At 41.6% G+C, this 24687-nt stretch overlaps 1 protein-coding gene across 2 annotated transcripts in view; it reads right to left on the reverse strand.

Moving 5' to 3' along the window:
• The window catches only part of LOC101857866 (insulin-like growth factor-binding protein 2), a 63038-nt gene that overhangs the window by 30099 nt on the left and 8252 nt on the right, over positions 1-24687 (reverse strand). For both annotated transcript variants that reach the window (XM_013080203.2, XM_005094228.3), the window contains exons 2-4: positions 16385-17174; positions 14120-14293; positions 7682-7796 (exon numbers count right to left, since the gene is read on the reverse strand). In XM_013080203.2, coding sequence (XP_012935657.1) covers positions 7682-7796; positions 14120-14293; positions 16385-16565 — 470 coding nt within the window. In that variant the 5' untranslated portion in view covers positions 16566-17174. The remainder of the gene's footprint in view (positions 1-7681; positions 7797-14119; positions 14294-16384; positions 17175-24687) is intronic.

The raw sequence follows: 24687 nt of genomic DNA on the forward strand, positions 1-24687 counted from the left end.
ATCAGTTCCCACTAAAATTAAACTTAACTTTAGATGTGAATACATAAACACAAAGCAAAGAAGCAGAGATGTCAGTACTAGATCTATATGTTATAGATCTACCAGTGAGTCTAACTCTTTGGTAGAACATGACAATTATTATTTTTTAAATTTCACATTTGGCTGTTTTTGTTAGCCTTTCGCGGCCAGGAGCTGGTGTCATAATCGAGGTCACGATCTGATTATAGGACGGTAAAAAGTCGAGGGAAAAAAACAAGCACAAGCAGCAGTCAAGAGATTATTAAGAGTTAGTTCCCCTCACATTTGTGAGGTAGACTCGACCAGTGTTAGTTAGCTTACTTAATCAGGGCTTGTGATTGATTTTAACTGTGGCCCCAAAGGGGTGAACAGGGTATATGTGGCAATGAAACAGCTTTGACTGCCATGCACATGTTCCCTTCAACTTTAAGCTTACTTAATCAAAGCTTGCGACTGCTTATGGAGTGGCCCGAGAGGGGTGAGGATGCTATTTCTGTGGCCGTGAAACCGTTTTGAATGTTAGGCATACTGTTCGTTGTTGGTTACGAACGTCTTTTTACATTTAATTTATGAGGTTTACGTTTAAGGATGAATTTGACAGCGACAATGTTTCAAAATTAGAAAGGGAAGCAGTGATTATTTGATTATATAGACGCTTCGCCCCTGCACACACACACACACACACACACACACACACACACACACACACACACACACACACACACACACACACACACACACACTCAACATAACCATCTTCGCTACGCTCATCCTTCTGTCACTACGTACTAACTGTGAAATTCATAAGAAGAAAGCTTATGAAACTCTGACCCGAAGGTATATCAATGAGAAGACCAAGCCTCTTAGTATGCCTAGCGTGACTACTTTATCCACGGACCATCCTGCTAATACCCGAACCAATTTTCCGGAATACGAAGGACTCTACGGCAGAGTGGCACAAGGGCCATTTGGAGGGGGTCGTGGCACAACAATCGATCAAAGCCTTCCACAAACGAGGGGGCGCGGGATAATTGTGGATCTCAATTCACACCAATCGTCTGCCACATTCGGGACCGGAAGTGAGTGCTCCGAGGAACACCACGCATTCCGGCACTCAGGGCACGCGCATTCCCCTGAGTTATGGCCCCTAGCACCCCCACGCGCGTGCGTTTAAATAAATGCGTGCCTGAACAAATACGCCAGGCTATTTTAAGGATATGGGCGTCCTATATGGCGGCATGCGTGAACAGGTGTTGTTTTATGTCGAAATTAAACCAGTACAACAAATAGGTAAATGATGTCGAGGCAGAGTGTCGCAGCTTTTGCATTAATTGTTTCGAGACCGCTACCAAAAGCACTGGTGCCATCTAGATCTACGTTCAGATATCGCGCAGTCGCACTAAATGGCCAGACGGTGAATCGGCTCGACTCCGCTGTGGGAAGAGTTAGTTTGCCAGTTTGGCAGTCTGGCAAAGGGAAACAAAAACGAGAGACTTGATTGCGGGAGACGTTAAGAGTAGAACTGTTCCTCTCTCCCCCCCCCCCCCCCCCTTTCTTCTCTCTCTCTCTTTCTCTCACTCACTCTCTCCTCCTTCCCTCTCTCTCTATCTTCCTCTCTCTCTCTCTCTCTCTCTCTCTCTCTCTCTCTCTCTCTCTCTTTCTTTCTCTCTCTCTCTCTTTCTTTCTTTCTCTCTCTTTCTCTCTCTCTCTCTCTCTCTCTCTCTCTCTCTCTCTCTCTCTCTCTCTCTCTCTCTCTCTATCGTCTCTCCTTTCGTCTTCCCTCCTCGAATTAGAGTGCTGGAATGGTAAGTTTGCTGATACAGCCTAGATTCTAAACCATGTGATACAGAGACAAATGTGAGGGCGATAGAAAAAGTCGCTGATTGATGAACGGCTTGGCGGATGGAAGACTGTCTAGGTTGGTGAATAGAGTCGACGATATCGGATACAGAGGGGAACAGAACGACATTACTGTACAGGTGAGAGATTTCATACTGATGGAGTGTCTCTAGCTGTGTTGGTTTGATCTGTAGACTAACGGCGTAAGAAGACAAGCGGGAGATACAAACTGCTGAAAAATCGAGACTTGGTGTTAAAGAAGAGCTATAAAGCAGTTCCTTCTAACAGCGAGAGAACATCGTGAACAGAACCTATGATGAATTCTACGCAGCAGAGAAATGAGAAAGTTGTGTTTTTATTTTAAATTAATCTTGCTCTTGGAATTTCCGGGTATGTCCTTATCCACTTATTGCGAACGCAAAGTTACACACTACACATTACTGACACTGATGCCCTGACCACGGTGTCAAAGGCTGGGGACAATCTGATCTGTATTTTCTCAGTTTGACACTTAAGAAATAAGGTGTTAAACGATTTTAGCTATACGAGTGTAAAGATTTGAATTCCGTTTTCTCAAAACCGTGCAACTTGCTATTCTAACGACGTGGAATGTTGACAGCGGAATCTTATTCCAAATTCAAATGTCATCAAGAAAAGAGACCCGTCTTAAAATATCTTAGAAAGAAAAAAATCAGTTTAGATTTCTATAGAGTAAAAAATCCTGAAAAGTTGATTCAGAAGCAAAAAGTTGATGAAACATTAACCTATATGGTGCCTCGCTTAGTTCTTAAAATTAATTAATGACGAAGATTGTTCCAAACCGTAATGGTAAGCGAAAACATTTAGCCACCAACTCCACCGCCTTCTTGTAGTGTATGTGTGTTTGCGTGTATCTATAGGTATGTGTATGTATGTGTATGTAATTATGTATGTTGGTGAGTCTTTAAAAAAGGGGAAGGGAAAAGAGAGAGAGAGGGGGGGGGAGGGAGAGGAGAAAGAGAGAGGAGAGAGAGGGGAGAGAGAGGAGAGAGAGAGAGGAGAGAGAAAGAGTATGTGTGTGCAAGTGCGTGTACATTGGAGAGGAGCGAGGAAAATGGGAGAGGAATCGAGGGAAAGAGGGGCATGGGGAAGAAGGACATGAAAAGAAGAGGTGAGAGGGGGAGGGAGAGAGAGAGAAGAGAGAGAGAGAGAGAGAGAGAGAGAGAGAGAGAGAGAGAGAGACAGACAGACAGACAGACAGACAGACAGACAGACAGACAGACAGACAGACAGACAGACAGACAGACAGACAGACAGACAGAAAGAAAGAAAGAAAGAAAGAAAGAAAGAAAGAAAGAAAGAAAGAAAGAAAGAAAGAAAGAAAGAAAGAAAGAAAGAAAGAAAGAAAGAAAGAAAGGCCGGGGGTATATCCGAGTCTGTCTCAAAAGAACACATAGATTTCAAAACACTGTCTGCCTCTTCGAATACCAACGTAACTCGACCTGTGCTGCGCATACTTAACTATACATTTGATCTCCCATGATGACTGTAGCATTTTTATTGAATTATGTATAGAATATTTGTCATTCTAAAGCTAAAAATTATCATCTGCATTGTCGCAAAACTGTCAGACCAGCACGTGGATCAGCTGAATGAAACAATTTAAGACAATGGGAAAACATTAATAGTTTTAAAGGCCCATCTAAAAACAAAAGTTGCCTTCGGGTTGTACGTGTTGAAAATGTGACGGTGCAAGGAATTTGAAAGCGCGGCGTGATTGTTCTGTTTAAATACCTTAAGCCTTGCCCTAATTGTCTTTGTTTTCATGAATAGAATCTTCGGTTTCTCAGGGGATATATTGTGTTCACGTCAAAGGACCTTGTCTTTTTTTCCTTGAAGAATTTGGAAACATCACAATACCTTGGTACTAAATTACCAGTATCGTAATCTTCCTTACGAGGCACGTGAATGGGAAAATGAAGGTTTCAATGTGTCATCGCTGTACGGAAACGCAAGAACGTGACAAGCGAATGAAACATCAATGAATCGTGAGTAGACATGTTGATCGGTGAAGAGTTCTTTTGTTTAAGACTAGAACAGCTGTGGAATGCTCTAGATTTACTCTAATCTCTGTACTAAACCTGCTATTGGCAACGTTTTTGAAAGTCGGATCCGTTGAATTAGTCTTCGATCTCTCTCAAATTCACTTGACACCGAATCCCCGCTCTGTCCTCCTTTACGAGAGATTGCACTTATAAAACGGAGTAATGCAAAAGTATTTCATTGAACAAAGCAGAAAACAAAAGGCAACACTCAGCATGAAACCAGATACGGCTCTTGTCGGCAACATTTTAAAGAAGAGATTAAGAAGCCCCTTCTCGCGTTCCGTTTCAGTGTAATTATTTAAATCTTTAAAGAGAAATGTCCGATCGCCGTTTTGATTGCAATCCTTACAAACATCCATTATCAGCACAGCCCTCTATAAAACAGGGAAATGTTTCAGATTTTGACGTGTCGGGTACTTGAGTTCCCCTTCGACAACTTGAGCTTAGCTCGTGGCAATATCAGGTCTCTAAGAGTCGTCGTGCTGCTGGAGAAATGCGAGTCCTTTCATTGATTCCTAGATAAAGCCTGTGAAAATCTTTGACCCGGAGTGAAACAGTACTGTTGATCAAAAGATTCAAGGTCCACAGATTAAAGGAATCTCAACAAGCAGCTACGCCTGAAAAGACAAAAGTAATCCGCCTGTTCTCAGCTTCTATGAGTTAAGCGAAATCGATGTTCCTAGAGAGTTGGAACTAATGAAGAACAATGTCTACTAAAGACGTCACTATCAATTTGTTGCAGGGAAATACTGGAGAAATTTAGCGCAAGATTGAATGGCAGGAAGAAGACGTCAGGACAACAAATGAAAATTTAAGAAAAAAGAGAAGGCATATTATTTACATCAGTTTTTACCAACTTGCTTTGAGAACAATTGTGTTTACACGTGTATTTGGAAGTATCAGTGTACCAGGTATTAGTATTACTTTTCATTGCAAATTCAGATCTCCGTCGCAGATGTCGATACATTGCAAATCTCCAACTGGTATTGCTTTGATCCTGCCCGTTGCTTTCTCCCTGAACTGTTCTCATGGCTCCTTGATAATTCAAGCCGTGTTTTTTGTTCTTTGCTTTCTTCCCTTCCCTTTATGGTAGCTTGTAACTCTTTAATTGTTATGCTGCGTATAGTTTTGACGCAGCAATTGCGTTAAATTCGTTGTGTCAATAAATTGGTTTTTAAGATGATGAACCTCTTCCTTCAGTTACAAAAAGACATATTACGAAAGATAATTATGACAAAATGACTGGTACACAGAATACACCTGGAGAGGCAGAGAGAGAGGGGTGACAGACAGACAGACAGACAGACAGACAGACAGACAGACAGACAGACAGACAGACAGATAGATAGATATACAGACACACGGGGAGGGAGGGAGGGGTGGATGGAAGGAGGTAGAGGGAGACTGGGGAAAGGAGAGGGAGGTCGGACAGACACAGAAACGCATAGCTTGGTATACAGTCGGACAAAAAAAACCCAGACATAACCAGACTGACAGACCAACTGACAGATTCACTGACTCTCTGAATGGCCTAGCACAATGTGACAATTAACTACTCAAGATTGAAAAAACAAATTTAGGATATTGACGTAGAATAACAGAAGGCGCAAGTAAGAATAAGATAATATAGTTCACAACCTCCTTTAAAGAAAACAGGATCCTTCGTCACAGGACACAATTTTGTTTTCATATACATGTAATTGCAAATTGTTGGTTTTTATGTGTTATGAGGGGTTTGTCGTGGGAGCTTATTCTGTATCAACCAAGAACAATGCCTGTTGATAAAGTAGGGAAGTAACTTGCTAAGGGGAGACGGTTTACGCCCTTGCTTGTCAGCTAGTCTGATATAAGATGCTACATCGTATTACGTTGGATGAGGTTCGCGGGTCAAGGGCTATCAGACAGACGCCGATGAATAAAAGTGCAGTATTGGCCTGAGGGACTCTAGGTCATATCGTTCAAGTCTGAGGTGTTGTAAGCACGGAAGTGCATCCGTGATGAGGTTGTACAAGGTTAAAGTAAAGAAAAAGGGCGCAGAGCCATTGCTATAATTTAGAGGCACAGTAAAGAAATACAAAAATTAGTACAGACGTATAGTATGGTATAATATAGCATGGTGTTAACACCAAGCTCCCCCCTTCTCTCCCTCTCTCTCTCTCTCTCTCTATATATATATATATATATATATATAGAGAGAGAGAGAGAGAGAGAGAGAGAGAGAGAGAGATATATATATATATATATATATATATCTTTCTCTCTTTCTTTCTCTCTCGTTCTCTCTCTGCCTCTTTCGCTTCCTCTCTCTCTGTCTCTCTGTCTCTTTGTCTCTCTCTCTCTCTCTCTCTCTCTCTCTCTCTCTCTCACACACACACACACACACACACACACACACACACACACACACACACACACACACACACACACACTTTGCCTCTCAAAACTGTAAAGCTATTTACAAGGCTGTAAGCTGACCTCTCAATGTATTATCTATAGATGAGGGAGGCAAGCCTAATGTATTAAGAATCAGGAGTACTTGAGTTCAAGAACACCTCGTATAGGATTCGAACACGGGCCATGCGCCTCGCAAATGAGCGTTACATCTACTGAACTAACGGTGCGCTCAATATCCAAACAATTTGACAACTTTAGGAGGTGTGAATAGCTGACCAAGTTTCTCAAACTATTGCCTTTGCCCATTGCCTTCATAAAGTTTTGTTTCCGGTCATTTGTGGTATGCGCACATGAGTAAGTCACTTGATCTGTAAGTGATCCTACCATTTCTCATGTGTTTCGGTTTTTTATCCAAAAAATGGAAATACGATACTGGTTATAATATTATAAGTAACACCTTATATCTTCAAGGATCCAAGTCCTCAGATTCAATAGCAATTCCTAACACAAAAGAGATATTGTTTTTAAGATTACATTGATTTCCTAAGTACTCGTAGTACCATTCATGGAGTTTTTAAAAATGTTTTGCTAAACTAAAAGTGAGTTTGTATTATAGTTAGGCGATGTAAAAGGTCGCTGCATGTTCGCTGGAGGGGATGATGCGGGATCATTTCAGCAAAATTCCCACTTGTTTTAGACTTTGGAAGAGTGTGCACTAATAATGCCGTAACTTTGTTAATGAAGATCAAGTACAAAAGTCTACAAAACTCTCGAAGTTTATTGTTCGAAGCACTAGCTTGTGTCCTGTTCAAATTGTTGCTCGAACAAGAGCTGTGTGTTTTTAAAAATGTTAAAATGTCTTTATTCATTTATCTGAATTTTGTAAAAGTGCCTTTCTAAACTCAGCTGTACACGCACCTGCCGAAAAAACCATTGCTCGTCTCTCTCTCTCTCTCTCTCTCTCTCTCTCTCTCTCTCTCTCTCTCTCTCTCTCTCTCTCTCTCTCTCTCTCTCTCTCTCTCTCTCTCTCTCTCTTTCTCTCTCTCTCTCTCTCTTTTTTTGGGGGGGGGGTTGTTTGGAGTTGTTGTTTTTTTGTGGTTTTTTTGCTTTTTGTTTTTGTTTTATTTTTAACATATGACATCCATGTTGATCATACAATTAAAACATGAGACCAGTTGCTTGGAAACGAAAAGTAAACAGAGGGTCTGGTGTTTCAGGCAACTATAGACTTTTAAAAGTAGTAATCACCTATCCGTGGCTCAGAGCCCTTTTTTTTATTAAGATCATTTTATGTGCCGAAACATTTAAGAAATGTATTGCGTGAAAAGGAAGAAAACGATTCCTACCTTGCTGAACAAATCGCCCGTGGATGCTTTCTACAAAAGCTTGCTGTACACTTCGGCCGACAAAACTCCACAAAAGCTGCGTCCGACTGATGCTGTCGCGCCTGTTTCTTGGACACTGATAGGAAAAATGAAGAAATATTAGAGGTACACATGATTAGTGGGAGGTAACGGGCTGTCAGATACGAAGAAAAGACTTGGAAACAGCAATGATGCAAAATGACTCGAAAAGACGATGGAAGGACGAGAATACGTTTGTTTGACGACAGTAAGATGGCTTACATTCATATTTGCAGGACTTCGGCCGCTGAAGTACGATCGACTATGAACTGGTGAAGTGGTGAAAGGAGAAAAATTAGGGATACACCTAATTGATGGGACATGGGGGGGGGGGGCATGGGATCCGAAGAAACGACTTGGACTCAAAGTTTTAAAAAAGACTATTGAAGGACGAGAGTACGTTTGTTTGACGACAGTAAGAAGACAAATGGCTTACATTCATATTTCCAGGACTGTGGCCGCTGAAGTACTATCGACTTTGATTTGGTAGAAGGCAGAAGGGGGGGGGGTAGAAAGGAGAGAGATTAGAAAGGGGGGGAGTGGGAGGGCGAAGTACAAGCTGATGTATAAAATAATATGTTAATTATAACGTCGAATATATTTTTTTCGAGTTTCCTGCTTATTCGTTGAAAATAAATTATATTATACATGAATTAATAACTGCTTACGTCTATTGTTGGTTTCGTTTTACTACTTTGGTTTTTGTAAAGCCTTGAAAATGTGTCGTTGCTGGTGCTTGATTCTTTACAAACTTTAAAATGTGTACCATCAATTATTTTCGTAATGGGATCAGATATCACTTCGGCCTTAAATTTCTCCCCTGTCTTCCCTTTGTCCAGAGAGTTACCTACATTCCATCACCTTATACACCACGTTCCCTTTACTTGAATACCACAATAGTACTCAAGTTTATCTATGTAAAAAAGGCCTGAAACGTCAATTCAAACTGGTATTTAGTCTGCAGGCTTACTCTTAGTACCAGAATGTTAACTACTCAAAAAACATGTTTATATAAGTCTTTACTTATTTTGGCAACCTTTAATATTTGTTGCCTGCCAACATAATCTAGTTTTAATAGCCCACCCGTCTTATTGCACTAAACTGTTTTATAATTATCCTGATGCCATTTCGACTGGTCCTAGAGGAGACTAACGTCTAGTCCACAGCATTAGCTCTGGGTATGATAGTACTTTACAAATATAAATTTACACTATGGACTTTTTAAGAACAAAGAGATGCTATATTGCAATGCGTATGATCGGCAAGAGTTGGTCAGCTCTGCAATATCGGCATCTAACAACTGTTTATCTTATCCGCTAGACTTTGTTGGTTGCCACTTTTGCGTCAGCCCAGGCCACTTAAAAATGCAATGCTTTTCCTTATCTTTACTTTTTGTACCAATGCTACTGTGAGTTCGAAAGATTGTCTCACTTAAATCGACAGGTACATAAAGGTTCAAGACAAGCACCAGAGTTAGACGTTCCGATTCAAAAGTGCGTATCAGATATCTCATGGGCCACTCCTTGAGAGTGTACTGCGAGATGTCTCCAGTACGGAACTGGGCTCTGTACTTTCAAGAACTGTTGACCCACCCACTTCAGCGAAACCATGGTCCCAGTGTGCGTAATTACTAGCGTGTCCGAAAAGATCTGAGTAAAGAGTCTTGGAGGCGTCGCTGACGAGAGAGATCACGGATTTACAAGCCACATAGACGGAAAAGTTTCACCTTTCAGGGGCTTTTCCGTCGCACTATGACAGGCGTTGAAGCGCAAGCACTTGGCCCGTTTACTTAGAATAATCTCACTCGCCTTCAAGTGCCTACAAAACACAAACTTAATGATCAGAATGTTTGGGCATTACATTTTACTGTACCAATTTAGCGCCAGCACTATCCATGTGAAAAGTATGGGGGTATGGAGGTTTAATCGTCAGGACAAGTTGCCCTTTTGTAACCAGGTTCGCGGAGAGTTGGACGTTTTCGAGAGCATTTAGCCACATTCCTAGCTGCCGTAGTATGCGGGCCCTGTGTCCGTCAATGAGCAAGACAAACCGGCAACCGTTTGCTTTACCGCCAGGAACCGCCACTTGTTCAACATGGCGTCCACGACCACGAACACTTCAAAGGACTCGATGTTGTCGTTACCTGAAATACGACAGTGGCGAATCTCTCTCTCTCGCTCTCTCTCTCTCTCTCTCTCTCTCTCTCTCTCTCTCTCTCTCTCTCTCTCTCTCTCTCTCTCTCTCTCTCTCTCTCTCCCTCTCTCTCTCTCTTTCTTTCTCTCTCTTTTTCTCTCTCTCTTTCTTTCTTTTCTCTCTCTCAAACACTCACACACACACACACACACACACACACACACACACACATGCACACACACACACACACACACACACACACACACACACACACACACACACACACACATGCGCGCGCGCGCATGCATGCACACATACACGCTCATACCGATCCTGAAGCAGTTGATAAGCCGGCCTTTTCTTCATTCTTATCTTTCCCATTTTACTACCAGCTTTTAACCTCGCATTTTTTAAACGAGTGACGGACGCGTTTTCACATTCTTCTTTTGGGAGCATGACTGTGTGAACACTTAAAAGAATGGAGAGAGTAGGGCTGATTGTTTCTAAACCTGGGTTGTTAGAGGAATGTAAAGATTCTCTAACCTTTCCGATTGGAGAAGAACCCTATATTATGGACAATGCAAAATTTGAAGGTAACTTGTAGAACAGTTAACAACGAATCTAACCGGCCTCTTCTACGCACTGAGGTTCGAATTTGAGAGGCGTCCAAATTGGGTTTTCCTTTCGACTTTGGGATATGCCTCCCAGCTCCATGTCTTGAAACACGACTAAGCAATCCATAGTCGAAATGACATAGCACTGTATTTAGAAGAAATTTAACTTCAAGATCAAAAACAGCCACACAAAAATAGCTTTAAAAATATATTGTGTGGACGATAAGTTCAGAACTAAGGACGCAGTTGCCTTTCTATTGTTTTCCGTCATGGACTCGCTGCCCCCACAATAAGTTATTCTGAGTGTAGAGACCAGTGTAATAAGAAACGTTGAGTCCAAAGAAAATGAATTGAAAGACGTTCTTTCTTTTCAGTCATTATTGTTACTTGAACTATTTTTATTCTTTTTCCCCGTGTTCATTAACAGCTCTTTGTAAGCATGGAGTCGGTTAATCACAGTTTTAACTATCTAAATAGCTCTGAACGAATTTGCTAATAGCTAGGTCGGTCACCGTTGGGTTGACACACCCGTTTTAACTCTATATGGTTATTCAAAAGGCTGAGGTCTCTGAACGTATCACCCATTTCCGATAGAACAGAACAAAGTGAGTGGAAATTTCCCGAAAAATTGAAATTGAAGAATCGTTACGGATTCGAATAATGGTCAGCTGCTTCGCCGTCCTTCATGATACTACTGATCTATGAGTGCGCTCACCCAAGTCTTGTGATACGGTGATGGCGACATCTAAAAAAGAAATACGACTGTAAAAAAAGAGATAGACAAGACCGTCCTTTAAAAAAAAAAATATTTATGGTGACTGAAGTAGGTTTTGGGTTATGGTTTTGAAATGCAGTTCTTGCACAATGAAATTGGGAAATCTATTTCAGACGTTTGTATTGTACATAGGCAGCTGGATGCTGTCCCGCAAACAAAAGTGTTATCATTTTGACCAAACATTTTTCCAGTGCTAATTCATTGAACCTGAGATCCGCGGGTTCCATTTTATTTCAACATGCTCCTTGTTTATTGCTGACTTTTTGAATGACATTTTTTGTATACCCATCAACACACAGTGAACATCCAATAATGGACTGGTTTGTTTTGCCCCTGAGTGTCAACATTTTGAGCTTGTGTCTGACAAAGACACTAACTTTTACATAGACACTAACTTTAAAAAGGATGCTTCTGAATTAATATGGTATCTTTCTATTTTTGGGTGTACGCAAGACGAACAGAGAGATGGAGAGAGAAAGTGATTGATATATATATATATATATATATATATATATATATATATATATATATATATATATATATATATATATATAGAAAGAGAGAGAGAGAAGAGGGGCACTTTTTGACATAGATATCTGTTTGAAAAGAGAGCTTTGCACTTTAAACTTTATTTATGTTATTGTTTCGTCATGTTTGTTGGCAGTTGTTTTCTGAACTGGCTGCTTTCTGGCGTCAGTTAAATCCCTTTTTTTTCTTTTTGTTTAAGGTGCTTTTTTATGTTTCGTTATTTAATCACCAGTTAACACTTTTTAAAAGTTTTTAACGCCGACCAATGGGCACGTAGTGTTAGGTCTGCGGGGTTTGGGGGTCGGGCTCCAACGTAGCCCAGTATTTTGTTGGATCACACACGGGCAGAGCTCGAAGGATCGCTTTTGTTTGATTGTCGTGCGTGGAGCGCCCTCTGGCGGCAAACACAGCGGAAACAAAACACGAGGCAGAGATTAGAGCAAGAATTTAGAGGGCGTGGAACTTGCTGAGAGTCTAACAAATTACTCCGTCCGAGGAGTCAGGAAAGCCTCGTCCTTCAACATTTAGAATGTGCTCGGGATCGACATGAATAATCACACTTTGTGTAGGCGGTCGTTCGCGAGTCGACACGAGGCGCCACTTTTTTATGTTTGAGTCCTGGGTGAGGTAGAGTCGAGAGAGGGGGAAAGGAAGGGTGGCGGGGGGGATCTAGAAATGAGGACAGGGAGTAGTTGTAGTGGAAGATTGGGGGGGGGGGGGGCGGCGTAAAGGTGCTTTGAGTTTGAGTGAGGTAACGAAAGTACGCCCTATTGGAGCGGTGTGGCATTAGACCCGCAATTACCTAATCGGTTCCCTTCTCTGTGGGTAAGATACTGTATCCTTAATAAAGGTGTTCAACCCTATTTACCGTCGGTCACCCAGCTGCCCGTTGGCCACCAGTAATGATATGTTTTATAATATTACGGTCAGTATTAGTGATATTTTGTGTATCATATAACACTCTCGTGACCTCCGAATGATCGTACTATGCAATATAATAATATGTGGCAAATATCTCCACAGGTATAAGTAAAAGTAGTATTTTTCTTGTCCTTTTTTTCATAATTGGATTTGTTTACTTGTTTGAAGCGTGAAGACGAACTGTGTAAAATATCTAACAAAACTAGAAAGAAATACGGGGTGGAGAACGACTATATGGGTGTTTCCTTGATCTGCTGAGGACACCTGGCGACTGAAAGAAGTTTCAAAAGTGGACGCTTGTATGATTACCTCTTCCAGATGGTTGCCATCAACAGAATACTGGACTTTTTTCAAACCAACAATCATTCCCAATGCTGCACTTTGGGAGAAAGGTAATATACCAGCATGCTCTCTTGCACAAACGCTTCCTGTCTTTTAGCTAGTAACCTATGCGTTCCTATATATAGAATAGCTTTACGTATTGCTGTTCGGCTGTGGTTCGCGTGATCCGCATTCAAATCCCCAAAGAGGAACTCTTTATCTTGGCTAGCTTGGCGAGTAGTAGATCTAAAGGGTCCTCAACCTCATGATAAGGTCATATCAAAACTTTTGATTTGGACAGCCCCTCTTAAAAAGCCTATTTTATGTTTATTGTATAGTATGCAGCCCACCCAGTTCTAAAACAGCATCTAGACAAAGGTAGCTGGTGCCTCTAGGAATAAATTACTGGTGGTCACGTATACAGTGCGGTTTTGAGAAGGACTTGATTTTTGTTCTGGGGTTTTTTTATGTTTCCCCCGTCCCCGTGCCTAATGATGGACCACATTCCATCTTCGAAGTAATTCTTAGGGTGTTTAGATAGAGATGATGTTGTAAGGATCGCATGCCCTTTTCAACACAGCTACGTTTTCTCGGAAGAGGACCTCTGATTTACCCTCAGTCTCCGATAAAGCAGAGTCAAAGAGAAGAAAAGGCTGTGAAAGCTTCTCAAACAACTCAGTTTCAAGTATGTCCTTTTTTTCCGAGTGCTTTTTTTGGCGGGGGGTGGAGGGTGTGGGGGCTGTTTGTTGTTTATGGGGGGAGGGGGAGGCTTATGTTTGTTTAGGGTTTTTGATCGTTTGTTGTTGTTTTTTTGTTCGTGTGTTTGTTTGTCTGTTTCTCTGTTTGTTTCATGCACCTGCTTTTACTACCTCAACTGCGCGATTTGGATAATTTGAATAGCGGCTTCGAAACTACCTATCACGGTCAATATGGACTGAGAGAGGTACAATGTCCCAGCAAGGAGACTAAGATACTCGATAAAAATCCTCCCCACTCGGGAACTCACGTCTTCTGTGCGCGGCAGCGAAGACAAATGTGTCCGAGTACAGTGACAAACAAACAAAAGCAAACAAAGACAAAATTTCTTACTTTTCTTGCAGACGCCGACAGGCTCCTTCTGTAGCGTGTGAACGCGTGAGATGTAGGCCGTGGTGGAGCTGGGCACACAGTACAGGCCCCTGTCACACTTGCCCCTGTAGGCGTAGTCGCCCCCACAAGACTCGCCCTCCACTTTGGCGCATGCTGGACAACACCCACACACACCTGGACACACGGAATGGGTATAAAAAGGGGGGGGGGGGGCTAGTAAATAGTATTGTAAACGTAGACAGTGTACGAAATACATCGTTTTGTTTTGTTTTGTTTTGTTTTGTTTGTTTGTTTGTTGCTATTTTTGTCCATATTGGTTGGAAAAAGTGTTTTCCATGAAAATCTGTCTTTTGGCTAATAAAGTAACAGAGCGACTTCTTCTTTCACGGTAAATGTTGGGAGACAATCGACTTGAAAACTTGTTAGATTAGCTAGGTCCAAAACAAAGTATACTGTCTTGTGTGTGGTCATAATAGTACGTAAATGTAAGTAGTGGTTGTTTTTTATTTGTGTCCGAGTTTTTGCCAAAACACAAAGATTATAACCAAGAAAATATACTTCATTAGATTTCATGAGCAATTCTACCCTCGTGTTATCTGTTGGCATTGGTGGAAACGCCAACAACGTCGTTATTAGATATTATTTTCTCATTAATATCATTGAATAATAAACTAGAAAACAGAAAGATGTCCTTAATTATTACTCAGTCTTGAACAGTATGTAACAAAATCGATCATGCCTCAGAAACTATCAGTTCATAATTATCGGAGGATGAGTCTACGCAAAGAAGTCGCAGCTTCACGTCTTGGTCAGAACTAGTTTTCTTTGGGTAAGTACCGCCCTCGGTTTATGATTCTCTAATTCATAAACATTGTGTACATTGGCCAATTCTGTGACACTTTGTCAGCCTTTGGTTGTTAACTGACACCATGAAGATGAAGTTATTTTGTGCGTTTGACAGAACCCTAAAAAACAATAAGGTGAAGCATATTCCCTGCTCCCACAGTTGCACAGAGGCTTTTAAAATCCCTGTTGTAGCCATATTTTCCTTACGATCCAACTAAACACACACACACACACACACACACACACACACACACACACACACACACACACACACACACACACACAGAGAGAGAGAGAGAGAGAGAGAGAGAGAGAGAGAGGGGGGGGGAGCGAGAGAGAGAGAGAGAGAGAGAGAGAGAGAGAGAGAGAGAAAGAGAGAGAGAGAGAGAGAGAGAGTTTACATTGAAACCGAAACACTGGGCGCAATGGTAAAAGTAACAAAAAAAGACCCCAAAAAAACAAAGAAAAGGAAGAGGGCTCTCGTGGCCTAGAGGTTAAAGTGTTGGCCTCTCATTCAAAGGTCCCGGGTTCGATTCCGGGTAGCGACCGAAACATTTTCTTCTCAAAATTTGTACCTTTCACCTCATTTCCTGCTCTCTAGCAATGTTCTGCCGTCTGCTTTCGTCTCCTCTTTCTGCCCCCACCCCCTCACCTCCTTTGCCCCTTCTTCTGGGCTCCTGATTCTTTCTGCAGCCTCTCTACTGCTACTCCTTCGCTTCTTCTTACTGCTGTCTTTCGGCCACACCCCAGATCTTCTGGTAGGAAAGATCTACACCTAGACTTCTCGGACAAGGGCTAAAAATCTCGGAGGGCCCGTGTACAAGTTGCGCACGTTAAAGATCCCTTGGTGGTCTAAAATCGATAAGAGTAGGCTTCGGCCGCCACCTGGGCAAAATTCAAAATTTCCTACCAACTGAAAATATTAGGTGTGTCCCGCGCGCCCATATGACATTATGCAGTTGCGAGCGCCGTAAAACACTTTACCAAACAACAAAAGAAAAGGAAAGAAGGAACAGCCAATTGGAACAGATATCACATATATTATGTGTCCTTTTCCCACCGTAATAAGGAACGCAAGCCTTAATGGTGTACAGTTTTCCTATTTGTTAACAACTCTTTCCTTGAAAATTGTCTCTTATCTCTGTGTCTTGCAAGAGAATCAATTACCCGGCCTTCCTTCAAAATGCCGTTTGTCGGGTCTATGCGGGGTTAAATTTCAGCAACTATAACAACAACAGCAAAACTAACAATAACAACAACAACAACAATGGGAACAGCAAGAGCAACAACAACAACAACAACAACAACAATGGGAACAGCAAGAGCAACAACAACAACAACAACAACATTAGCAACAATAACAACAGCAACAACAGCTACAACAACAATAGCAACGATAACAGAATCGAGTTTTCCCACCTGTGGTTATTCCTCCTTTGCATTGCAGCTTAGAAGCACGTCTGGGCGAGCAGTGGATTTTGTTGCAAGGTGGACACTTAAAGCCTAGCACCAGATCACAGAGCAACGTCAATAGCATCAGAGTACAAACAATGGCGGAGTACGAACTCATGTTGTTCCACATAAAACCTTGAATTAGCATGGCGGCTGCTGGATATGTTTTCACAAAAGAATCTTATAAAATAATTTAGGATTTCTTTACGATTGTTTTTAACTTACTTGATTATAATAACTAATTCAGTCAGTGTTATCATTTCAACACAATTGCACATCACGTTTGCTAACATCAATATTTTTACAATTCTGATTTCAATGTTTAGAAGGAAACGGTCATAGCACGTATAATCTTCCAAGAGGGCATGGTGGTGTCTCCAATAGTTAACATATCAACTCGCGTCGAAATCCTGGCAACAATACTTTTCACAGCGCGCCAACTGTCCATAGGCGCAACATCCTGCCAATCTGGCAACGATATCACAATCGATTTCTTGTCCGGACGGCCGGAAGTTTGTAAGACGCTGTTCCTGCGATAATCACTGGAGTGGGCTGACCCGCAGACTCCTAAATGCTGTTGTATTTAGGCGCAATCTGGTCTCAAGACGCGGGGACAGGCCCCTGATAGCCTGTGCACGTTGGAAGAGTGGCGACTCAGCGGTGAGCTCGCGTGACATGGAGATGTCGTCTGCGAATCTGTTGTGACTTCCGGCGTTCTCCTGGGAGCCAGTGATGAAAGACGGGAACTGCTAGAGGTCTGAGGAGAGGAAGACATAAAAGCAAGCGGCCTGAGTTCTTGGTGAAGAAAGGATTTCGTGTTTATGAGTGCGTGAATATGTTTGTATGTGCGTGTGTGCTTACGTGTTTGTGTAAACATCAAAATGCATGTGTTGTAGGGGGTGGGATGTTTGGCTTTGTTTTGTGGGGGGGGGGTGTTTGTTTGTTTGTTTGTGTTAGGGTGGGGGTCATCGGTGTGTGTATGCGTGTGTGTGTGTGTGTGAGAGAGAGAGAGAGAGAGAGAGAGAGAGAGAGAGAGAGAGAGAGAGAGAGAGAGAGAGAGATGAAATAAGTGAGATAGAGAGACATGAAATAAGTGAGAGAGAGGAGGGAGGGAGAGAACGAATTCAAAGTTAAAGAAAAAGAGAGAGTGTGTGATAGTTTGTGCATGCTTGCTTGTATTCGCGTGTGTGTTCGCGAGAAAGAGGTCAAAGCCTCTGGCACGGTACGCGAAACATCGGTGTCTTTACCAGAAAAGAAAAAGTGCTCCAACAACAAGAGAGGCACCTTTGCAACAGTATAATGGGTGGTAAGGCAACCCATGATGATTCTGTTAAATAGACACCCTTGAAAAAGAGATAATGTCTGTTTACAAAATAAATTATGTTGAAAATCCATCCTTGTAACTGCATAACTCTTTTCAACAGAAAAGAGCCATTTTTGTACAGTAAAATATGGGCCCTTTCGTCTGGACAGTTATATAAAACATACAATTTTTGTTGCGCAAAACTCTTTTTCAAATGCTAAAGAGGCTCCTAAAGAGTCAAAACAAACCATTTTGATTCAAACAGAAATCGTCAAATTAGAACTGCAAGACGTTGGGTATAACTACCCCGACGCTTGTTTGGACATAGATCATGTGTTTATTATCAGATTATGTTGGAAATAGTTGGAGGGGGGGGGGTTTTAATACAATGACAGACGTGGTGACCTGATCAACAAGTGCCTGGACTTGGCAATGCCAAAAGTGTTGAGATCACCAAAACAACAATGAAACAAGACAACTGTATAATTCTGCGAACAGTAACGACGTTTTGCCCCTGAAACGAGCCAGCTGTATGATTTCATGAAGAGAAACAATTCCTTTTGCTCTTGGACTTGAGATTAGGGGCTTAGTAGGCTTAAGTTCGATCACAAGAGGTTGGGGAATATTATAAAGCTTTCACCTAGCTGAATACCCGCTCAAAGGATAAAAACTGGTGTCTGCTATGTTCATTCTCTTCGTTTTGCATGCAAAAGATCTTAGTTTATTTCTTGCATGGGAAAGATAGTTTGATCAAACATCACTGACTTTTTTCCTTTTTTTAATTTTTTTTTTTTTTTTTTTTTTTTTTTTGGGGGGGGGCAGGGATGCAGTATTTCAACTCAGCCATGGATGATCCTGATTGGGACCGAACCAGTCAGCCTCATAAATCACTTAAACTGGTCCAATGAGGGCGACAGGAGGGGCATGCACAATTATTTCCAGAGAACAAAGTGTGACCTGACTTGAAAACTCTTGCCCGTCAATCTCATGGTGATAGTAAAGCGTCGGAAAGCACATTTGGATCCATCAACATTGAACTTCACACGTTTGAAGACGTCTTAGACTTAGGTAAAGCAAAGAGAATGCAAAAGAAAAATGGTAGTATAATATTATTGTTCTAGGGGGGTGTATATATATTGTGTGGTTGGGTTTTTTGTGGGGGGGGGGGGGGTTTACATTCCTATAGACACACTTTACATCTTTAGGGAACGTGCTTCACCAATCATGACGAACCCGAACTGAGAGAGATAGAACATCCCAGCAGGAAGAAATATCCCCAACCGGGAATCGAACTCGGGTCTCCTGCGTGCGAAAGCGAAGTCCCTAACCGCCCCCCTACAGACGTCGCCAAAAATATTTTGAGGACTATGAAAATAAAAAACCTCTGAACAGGACGTGCATATGACTCCACTTTGACCAGGGCTAATTGTTCCCACCGGAACCAAATTTTGAAAGGGCACAGTCAATGGCCATGAAAATAAGCTAATCATGGAAGGATACACAAAACGGATCCTTCTGGTTAGAAGTACTGTCACTGTCACCATTCCCGGCACATCAAAAAACCTGACATATTTTACTATTGTTATCATTACCTTTGGCGTTATCAGCATTATCATCATCATCGACATCATCATCATTGTACGCAGCTAAAAGTCCCATAAAAAGGCTGAGACTGAGTATATTATCATCATCATTATTATAATTAATATTAGCTTCATAATTGTTGAAAGAGGCGGTGAGAGAGAGAGAGGGAGATATATATATATATATATATATATATAGAGAGAGAGAGAAAGAGAAAGAGAGAGAGAGGGAGAGAGAGAGAGGGAGAGAGAGAGAGAGAGAGAGAGAGAGAGACAGACAGACAGACAGACAGACAGACAGACAGACAGACAGACAGACAGACAGACAGACAGAAAAATTGAGAGAGAGAGAGAGAGATGGAGGGAGAGAGAGAGAGAGAGAGAGAGAGAGAGAGAAAGAGAGAGAGAAAGAGAAAGAGAGAGAGAGAGAGAGAGAGAGAGAGAGAGAGAGAGAGAGAGAGAGAGAGAGAGAGAGAGAGAGAGAGAGAGAGAGAGAGAGAGAGAATGAAGAAGAGGGCGAAAGGCTTACAGAAAAAGACATGGGATACAAATAGAATTTCTAGATTGTTAATGTGTCGCCATGTTGTATTTATGTTTCAATCGTGTTTGCTTGCGCCTAACGCCCTACACAGAGACACAATTAGGTCATTTCAGAGGCCAGCAATGTGGGGTTTCGCGGATCTTTTTTGCATAACCAGACCACCAGTAAACAAATCCACACGAACTGTAAAAAGATACCCCTCTCACACAAAAGAGTTTCTAGAGCATAAAATGACATTTTTACAAAATGTTCTAACTAATGTAAGTGTTTTTACGCCCCCATTGACACGAATTAGATCATCTAGGAAGCGGGCTTCCCATGCTGCCTGTCAAGACCACCAGAGGATGAGAGGGATACAACATATCAACAGAAAGACAGAGATACTCGATAAAAAAGCTCCTCCTTCTTCTAAAAAAATGTCAGGTATACTAATCATCCGAAGCTGTAGGTGGTTTATTTTACATGTTTTACCAGAGCATTATGTCGTTTCTATTTCTGTTCCCATTTTCTTAATATCATAAAGGCTGAGTTTATGGCGCCTTGAGTTAAGATTAATTTGAAGTCCCTTCTCGAAATGGATGGCGAGATTGGAGTGTGGCGACATGGGGGGCTGGTTTTGTGTTTATGAACTTTCAGTCATTTTCAATGGTACAACCTGCCTCCCCCCCCCCCCAAAAAAAAAACACCCATTTTCTTCGATGTATCGTCTCTGACCTCCTTTCTTTCCTCACGCTTCTTTGTTGTTCCTTCTGACCAGCTTTCGAAATATCTAGCTGGAGGTTAGAAGAGAAATAACTCTTTAAAGCTGCTCTTTTTTTAAGTTAGTCGTCTAGTTCAAAGCAGGATAGCACTTCAAAGATGTCACTACATTGTTTGACTTCGTTGGGTTCAATTTCGACTTTTACATCTTTTTTTCTTTACAGAAAAACAAGAGAGTGGGAGAGAAAGAGAGGTGGGGGGGGGGGCAAACAGACAAGCAGACAGACAGACAGACAGACAGGTGAAGAAAGTAAAGGTTAGCGAGTTCATTTTTTGTAATGCATGTAATATGCCATTAAAATCCACAGGTACAATTCTGCTGAAACCTTAAAGTACGCATCTTCATAATTTGTAACAAGCTATCGACCCCGAAGTACCTTTGCATAGATAGTAAAATGACATTTTTCTGTAACTTCAAAGTAATGACGATGAACGGTGACTTCGTCCTCGATAAGTGGCAGGTTACTTCCCTTCGCCGTCACCACATATTCTGTTGTTCTTTCATCCAAAGAAATAATTCTCAATCTTCTGCTTCGACTACAAAAACACAGAGAGCTTGGATGACAAAACTAATTTATAAGGAACCTGCTCCTGTCGTTTAGAATTAGCTGCGTGTTCTAACTGCGATAGCAAGTCCTGAAGCCTGATTTCTCCTGGCACGTTATTTTGTAGCAGCCCACTTTAATTTTTCTCCTGTGCTGTCTGTTCTCCTTTTTCGCACCCGTGTAAGGTGGTGCAGCTGCAAGCAGACTACATACAAGACTGTTTCGTTTTGCCACTTTGTGGATTTACTTTTGGGTTGTACTTTTTAAAAAAATTTAATGGATGTTGCAAAAAGTAAAGAAAATTACGCATCCGCGTACTTCACAAAACCGCTTGTTTTTATAGCGTGGTATCAATCAAGGGGACTTTATTTTTTCCGGGTTCTACTCTTTCGAAAAGTAGAAATTAATTCATGGGAATGCAAATAGTTAGGCTGGTGATATTATGTTTAATCTAATCTTTATAATTTAGAGATGGTCGCTTCGTAAGAAAAGTATGAGAAATACTTGTTTTCTGTTTCATACTAGCTATTGACTTTCTCCTAGAACGTTTAGATGGTGGATTTACAAAGTCAACGCAATCAATCTTTCTTCCTGCCCAGATGATGATGAATGATGAATAGAATGGATACAATTGTTCCGGAAGGGCTCCAGTGATAGTTATGGATAGTTGCGGATCGACCCAGAGCAATTCTTTAGGAGGGTAGCGTCCATGTCCTACTACTTGGGTTCCGAAAGAGAGAGAGAGAGAGGGGGGGGTGAATGTCAGAATATAGAAACATGTCATCTAGGATTTCAGTTTCTCTTCCTCTCCTTTTGCCCACTCCCCCCCCCCCCCTTTCCTCCTCTGTTTCCATGTGTACATTAATATACGTTTATATTAAGACAGACAGACAGACAGACAGACAGACAGACAGACAGACAGACAGACAGACAGACAGACAGACAGACAGACAGACAGACAGACAGACAGACAGACAGATCGTTCGATCGATCGATTTATCATTAGATAGATAGATAGATAGATAGATAGTTAGTTAGATAGATAGATAGATAGATAGATAGATAGATAGATAGATAGATAGATAGATAGATAGATAGATAGATAGATAGATAGATAGATAGATAGATAGATAGCCTTTGTTATCACCACACAACACTAAGAAACTATAGAGAGGAAAGGAAGGACGTAAAGGTTGAGCAAGGGAAGGCTCTACGAACAATCCGGACAGGAGACTCATGGACCACCTTGTAATCAACACTCCATCGTACTTTGAGCGAGAAGTGGGATTCACACTCCTGAAACAGGCAGTAGTTCATGAAAACGCAATGAGCTCATCGCCCAAAGATGGACGTATTTAGCCACTGCCTTGGTTATGCCATTGTCACTTTCTGCACGAACGTACATAACAAGTTGTTTACATATACAAGTATAAGTGTTTACCTAAGCGCAAATATGTCCTCTACGCTACACAATACCCTTCCTAAGTCATATGAGTTGAAAAAAAGAAAGATTCTAAATATTGATTTGAAAAGGGCCAGCTTTATAGCGTATCCATAGAAAAACTAGATTCACATTGACGTACCTACCAATATTTAATTTATAATGGCCTTGTAGGAGCCGAGGGAATATGAAATAGTCCGTTTTCCTATCATCAGAGCAGAGCATCCTCATCCCCTTCCACTGGTGGGGTGCCTCTCTGGTTACACGAGTGGCATGTTTTCTGGCGGAGGGGGCGGGGCGGGGCGTTTTGTTGTTGTTGTAGTTGTTGTTGTTGTAGTTTTAGTTGTTGTTATTGTTGTTGTTGTTGTTGTTGTTGTTGTTGTTGTTGTTGTTGTTGCTGTTGTTTTTACTGTTATTGTTTTTTGGGGGTTGCTTTTTTTACCACGTCTATAAATGTCTGCCGACCCAAAGGGTATTTTGTTGATTTTGGGTTCTTCTTTATACCCTATGTATTGGGTCCCGGATACTACCCTGCATGATGCTAGAGATAGTTTTCCTATTTTCCTCTGTTACGTAAGAGACAACATGTGAGATTTTGCAATCTCCCGAGGGCCCAGTTTTTCTTGTCCCCGAAAATAGCTCCGAAAGTGTAGTAATCAAACCCAAAAATGTGGCATGCATTAGAAGTACGGAATCTGTCTGCTAAAATAGAAAATCGAAAAACAAATAAAACTATAATAATGTTCGGGTGTATGGGGGGGATGTTATTATAAAGTCGTTCGTACTCTGTGCCAAAACTTGTCAAACCCTGGAGGTTAGGACAGCTGACTAAGCTGCATCGCCTGGTAAACGTACAGGCAGATGCTCTGATTTACAGCACAAACGTGGTTCTTTTCTTTTTTGCTTTACCAGAAAATGAGAGGGGGAAGTAAAAAGAGAGGGGAAAAACTGGAGACAAAGCGTTTCAGGTGAGACCAGCAGATCAGATACACTATGAACGGACTTAGGACTTAGGAGGAGGACTGTATGGGATGGCATTATAACAGGGGGTTGGGGGGAGAGGAAGATAGGGAGAATGGAGAGAGGGGAGAGAAAGAAAAGAGAGAGACAGAGAGAGAGAGAGAGAGAGAGAGAGAGAGAGAGAGAGAGAGAGAGAGAGACAGACAGACAGACAGACAGACAGACAGAGGGAGATGAGAGAGGGTGGAGAGAGAGAGAGAGAGATGATAATTGAGGAAAGATTGAGGGGGGTGATAGAGAAATAAATAACTGGAGGACGGAGACTGTGGATGGTCAACGTGAGAAAGTATGTAGGAAGAGGAGGGGGAAGAGAAGGCGGAGGAGGATTAGGAGGAGGGGGAGGAGACGAAGTCGTGGAAGGGGGAGAGGGAAGAGGGGGGGTGGGGAAGACAGAAAAATGATGGACAAAGACTGAGAAAATGGGAAATACTTTGACAACACTAGAAAACGTGAGAGGGTAATAAAAAAGAGGAAGTGAAGTAAAGAAAAGGAAGAGAAGGAGGGGGTGACGGTTGGTGAGTAAGACGATGACACAGGGCAGGAAGGAAAGTATGGGAAAAGAGGAATTTTTTAGTAGGCGTTGAGAAGGATAAAAAGAACAGGTACCAATGAGGAGGAAAATTAAGAGTAGTGTATGGAAAAAAAGGGGGGGGGGATATTGGAATATGACGAGAATACTAGGGAGATGTGATGCAGGAAAATCAGAACGTCAACAAAAAGACACGATTTGTAGTGAATTGTTCTTGTTCTTCAACACAGAAACATCCCAATTTATCGATGGTCAGAAATAGCGAATGAAAGTGTATAGAATGATGAGTATAAATATTGATTAATTGATAGATTGATTGATTGATTGAATTGTTGATTGATAGTTGGTTGGTTAGTTGGTTGGTTGGTTGGTTGGTTAATTGGTTGGTTGGTCGGTTGGTTGTTTGGTTGGATGGTTGGTTGTTGGGAGGGTGGCTTGCTGGTTGTTTGGTTGGTTGATTGATTGATTGATTAATTGATTGATTGATTGATTAATTGGTTGGTTGGTTGGTTGGTTGGTTGGTTGGTTGGTTGGTTGGTTGGTTGGTTG

This window comes from Aplysia californica, unplaced genomic scaffold (assembly GCF_000002075.1).
Source record: "Aplysia californica isolate F4 #8 unplaced genomic scaffold, AplCal3.0 scaffold00078, whole genome shotgun sequence".
Taxonomy (NCBI): domain Eukaryota; kingdom Metazoa; phylum Mollusca; class Gastropoda; order Aplysiida; family Aplysiidae; genus Aplysia; species Aplysia californica.